General features: G+C 60.7%; 2 protein-coding genes across 2 annotated transcripts; both read left to right on the forward strand.

The window, feature by feature from the left end:
* Positions 1-750: 750 nt before the first annotated feature.
* LOC120752700 (basic proline-rich protein-like) lies at positions 751-2,441 on the forward strand. The gene is made up of 2 exons (XM_040064159.1): positions 751-1,454; positions 1,589-2,441. Exons 1-2 carry the CDS (start codon positions 751-753, stop codon positions 2,439-2,441), a joined length of 1,557 nt encoding a protein of 518 aa, XP_039920093.1.
* Positions 2,442-2,555: 114 nt separating this feature from the next.
* Positions 2,556-4,558, forward strand: ADRA2C (adrenoceptor alpha 2C). Its single transcript, XM_040064752.1, has one exon. It carries the CDS (start codon positions 2,606-2,608, stop codon positions 3,938-3,940), a length of 1,335 nt encoding a protein of 444 aa, XP_039920686.1. The 5' UTR covers positions 2,556-2,605; the 3' UTR covers positions 3,941-4,558.
* The last annotated feature ends 320 nt before the right edge of the window (positions 4,559-4,878 follow it).

Raw genomic sequence — 4,878 nt, forward strand, 5'->3', positions numbered from 1 at the left:
TGCAAGTGTTTTTAGAGTCCTCCTTACCAGGTTGCTGTCTGTTAAGGACAATTTGAGAGGGCATCTGATTTCAATTTCATTTTGTTCCATATGCTACACTTTGTTAACGTGATTACTGCTTCCACATTTCAGTCTTTAATTAGAATTTGTTACCTGACAGAGCTTAGTTTCAACACCATGTTCTTTCTCTTTTACACGCAGTCAAAACATGTTTGCAAATTACACTTCAGGTGAAAAAAACCCCAACAAAACAAAACCTTCAGAGTAAATTGCTTACAGAACAGGATAATAGGATCATAATATCCAGAGAAATTTTCCTTCCTATCAGAACTAAGCATATTTACTTCCAAGCCTTCATGGTCCAACCCATGAAGTTACGCAAAGCGACAGAGAACAGCGGAACCTGCACTACTCGCACCACAATGGTAACTGGAAACAGAGCATCCCTTCTGACGCCCTAAAGCCCAGGTTATGTGACTACAACTCGTGCATCCTAACAAGTATTTTATTATTTTAAAAGTTTTACCGTGAAAGAGACGCTGCCTTAGGTGTACACGCCTACACTACACACAGGGTTGCTCTATAAAGAATATGACCCAGGCACAGTAAGTGAACGTGTACCAGAGTGCAACTCCCTTGGGGACAGCCCGCGCCTGGGTCCAGGCGGGGCACAGGAGAGAGGCGCGGGGCAGCTGCTCAGACCGGGAATGCCCACAGGCAAAGCACCGGGTCACTCTCTTTGGCAGGGCGATGACAATAAAGGAGCGTAGGCAGCTCCAGAGCCAGGAGCACGGTTCCCGTCCCCCATGGTGGGCAGCTCCAGAGCCAGGAGCACGGTTCCTGTCCCCCATGGTGGGCAGCTCCAGAGCCAGGAGCACGGTTCCCGTCCCCCATACTGGGCAGTCCCAGAGCCAGGAGCACGGTTCCCGTCCCCCATACTGGGCAGCTCCAGAGCCAGGAGCACGGTTCCTGTCTCCCATGGTGGGCAGCCCCAGAGCCAGGAGCACGGTTCCTGTCCCCCACGGTGGGCAGCTCCAGAGCCAGGAGCACCCATCCTGTCCCTCATGGTGGGCAGCTCCAGAGCCAGGAGCACAGTTCCTGTCCCCCACGGTGGGCAGCTCCAGAGCCAGGAGCATCCATCCTGTCCCTCATGGTGGGCAGCCCCAGAGCCAGGAGCACGGTTCCTGTCCCCCATGGTGGGCAGCCCCAGAGCCAGGAGCACGGTTCCCATCCCCCATGGTGGGCAGCCCCAGAGCCAGGAGCATCCATCCTGTCCCCAACGGTGGGCAGCTCCAGAGCCAGGAGCATCCATCCTGTCCCCCATACTGGGCAGCCCCAGAGCCAGGAGAACGGTTCCCGTCCTCCATACTGGGCAGCCCCAGAGCCAGGAGCACGGTTCCTGTCCCCCACGGTGGGCAGCCCCAGAGCCAGGAGCACGGTTCCTGTCCCCCACGGTGGGCAGCTCCAGAGCCAGGAGCACGGTTCCTGTCCCCATGGTGGGCAGCTCCAGAGCCAGGAGCACGGTTCCTGTCCCCATGGTGGGCAGCCCCAGAGCCAGGAGCACGGTTCCTGTCCCCATACTGGGCAGCCCCGGAGCCAGGAGCACGGTTCCTGTCCCCATACTGGGCAGCCCCGGAGCCAGGAGCACGGTTCCTGTCCCCCGCCCGCCCGGAGCCCCCGGCCCGTCCCGGAGCTGCCGCCGGACGGTCCCAGCCGGCCAAGGGCGCCCCCCAGCGCGCGAGGCGGGCGCTGCAGGCAGCGACGGCCCGACCGCCGCGCTCCGGGAGCGCAACCGGCGCCGCCGCTCCTCGCACCGGCCCCTGCCGCCCCCATCGCACCGGCCCCTGCCACTCCCACCGCACCGGCTCCCTGCTACCCCGGGGGCGGCCGCCGCTCCGCCGCCGAGCCGCACCGCGCCCGGCAGAAACACCTGTCCGGCCGCCGAGCCGCAGCGAGCGCCGCAGCCCGCGCCAGCCGTTTCCTCCCGGGGAGTCTCCCGTCGGGCCGCCCGCGGGGCTCGGGGAGCGGGGCGGGCGCGGGCGGCGGCGCCCGGGGCGCTTCAGCGCCCGGCCGGGGGCTCCGCCGGGGCGGGCGCGGCGGCCGCACCTGCGGGCACTGAGCATGCGCGCGGCGCGGGGCACGCCGCGATTGGGAGCGCGGAGCCAGAGTGGGACGGAGCCGCCGGGAGCCGCTCCATGGGAGTTGATGCCGACGCTGCTGCCGCCTCGGACCCCGCGCCCTGCGAGGATCCAGCTCCCGCCGGGGACTCCCGCCGGCCGCGCGGCGTCTTCTCCGGAGCCGCGGGCCGCCCGGAGCCGGGCATGACCGGGCGGGCGGCGGGGGCCGGCCGTGCCCCTCTGCCCCCTCGCCGGGGGCCGGGCGGAGGCGGCGCCGCCGCGCTCCCTGCCGCGCCGGGGGTGCGCCGCCCGGCCGTGCCCTGAGGAGCGGCGGCGGCGGCGGGGGGACGCGGGCGGCTCGGCGGCGGAGCGGCCGCGGGACCGGCGGCGAGGCGCGATGAGGGCGGCGGGGCGGCGGCGGCGGGGCGGCGGGGCGGGGCGGGGGCTCCGCCGGGCTCTCTAGGACGCCGGCGCCCCGCACACCCACCATGGATCTGCTGCTGGTGGTGAACACGAGCCTGGGCTCTCCCAACGAGTCCCTGGCGCTGCCCCCCGCCTCGCCGTCCTCCTCGGCCCTCCTGCAGCCGCCCTCCCCCTACTCGCCGGCGGCCGTGGCCAGCCTGGCGGCGGTGGTGGGCTTCCTCATCGTCTTCACCATCGTGGGCAACGTGCTGGTGGTGATAGCCGTGCTCACCAGCCGGGCGCTGAGAGCCCCCCAGAACCTCTTCCTGGTGTCTCTGGCCAGCGCGGACATCCTGGTGGCTACCCTGGTCATGCCTTTCTCCTTAGCCAACGAGCTTATGAATTACTGGTACTTCGGCAAGGCTTGGTGTAACATTTACCTGGCGCTGGACGTGCTGTTCTGTACCTCGTCCATCGTCCACCTGTGCGCCATCAGCCTCGACAGGTATTGGTCGGTCACACAGGCGGTGGAGTACAACCTCAAACGGACACCGCGGCGGATCAAGGCCATCATCCTCACCGTGTGGCTCATTTCAGCCATCATCTCCTTCCCGCCATTGATCTCCGTGTACCGGGACCCTGAAGGAGATGTCTTTCCCCAGTGCAAGCTCAATGATGAGACATGGTACATCCTCTCTTCTTGCATTGGCTCTTTCTTTGCCCCCTGCCTCATCATGGTGTTGGTCTATATCCGCATCTACCGCGTGGCCAAGCTAAGGACCAGGACCCTCTCTGAGAAGCGTACGATGCCAGAGGGGTCCTCCCAGACTGAGAACGGCTTGAGCCGCGCTGCTGCTGGCTGCACGTCCCTGAGGATGCAGCTGGGAGAGAACGGACATTATTCAGTGCACCACTGGCGCAAAGCCTCTGAGCTGGAGGACATTGAGCTGGAGGAGAGCAGCACCTCAGAGAGCAGGCGGAGGCGGAGCCGGGAGGAGCATCGCCGCAAAAGCAAGAGCCAGTCCTTCTCCTACTCATTCTCCTCCAAGCACTCCAGTAGCCGTCTGTCCCGTGCGAGCAATCGCTCCATGCAGTTCTTCTCGTATCGCCGTCGCCGGAAGCGTAGCAGCATCTGCCGTAAGAAAGTTGCCCAGGCCCGGGAGAAACGCTTCACTTTTGTGCTGGCTGTGGTCATGGGGGTCTTTGTAGTTTGCTGGTTCCCTTTTTTCTTCAGCTACAGCCTCTATGGTATTTGCCGGGAGGCATGTGAGGTCCCTGAGACTCTCTTCAAGTTCTTCTTCTGGATTGGGTATTGCAATAGCTCCCTCAACCCAGTCATCTACACCATCTTCAACCAGGACTTCCGCAGGTCCTTTAAACACATTCTTTTTAAGAAGAAGAAGAAGAACTTCCGGCATTGAGCTGGAGGGATGGATTTGCCTTGAGCAGGAGTAGAGTTAAAAGAGAAGGCTCAGTGCTGGAAAAGAAGGGAGGGAAGAGAACACGGGGCTTGGGCTTAGGGAGCGGGAAGAGGGCTCACCCCCTCAGAGCAGGGTGATGCTGTGGGGCACAGGGATGGTGTCAGGCTGAGGGCACTCCCTGTGGTACAGAATGGTGACACGGTGCTGGGGGAGCAGTGCTGGAGTGTGGAGAGGTAAAGGGGGAGGGAGTGATTGTCTGAACCCTGACAGAGGGCACAGGGAGCCCCACAGAGAGAAGTAGGCTGAGACAATGAGTTTGGGAGGCAGTGAGCTTTCATGGGCTCTGGAATTTTGTTGGGAAACAAAAAGAGACATCAAAAGGAAGGGGTTAAGTGGCAGTGGTGGTGGAGATTTGAATATTTATAAATAGGGCAGCTGGGGCCCATGGTGGGTTTGTCCCAGTAAGAAATTGGCTTTTACTGCTTGTATGGGGAAGGAGACTGCAAAGTACCATGCACTGACAGTGTTTTGAGTTATTAAAGGATTAAATGTTTGCCAAAAAAAAACCCTAAAGAACAATCCAAACTCTTTTCTAAATAAACCTTTGTACTGTTAAAACCTTCCTGAATCATGATTTTGCACAAGGGGTGAAGTCAAACAAAGCATGGGGTTTTCTTTTCCTTTGGAGGGGTCTTTGCCTGTAGATCTGGATGGGAAATATTTTTCCTGTCTTCCCGTAGTTTTTATTTAGTCAGTGAGACAAAACTGGGAGTCTTGCATTTTTTCATTAAATATAAAAAAGAGCACATATACCCCATGACCTCATTTCCTCCTACTGGATCACCAGGCAGTAAATTCCTGCTCCATCCTTCTCAGATCAATGACCTAAGGACCTTGCTGTCCTGGAGCAGGTACTGAAAAAAAAGTCATTCTGGTGA

Source organism: Hirundo rustica, chromosome 5 (genome assembly GCF_015227805.2).
Source record: "Hirundo rustica isolate bHirRus1 chromosome 5, bHirRus1.pri.v3, whole genome shotgun sequence".
NCBI classification, from domain to species: domain Eukaryota; kingdom Metazoa; phylum Chordata; class Aves; order Passeriformes; family Hirundinidae; genus Hirundo; species Hirundo rustica.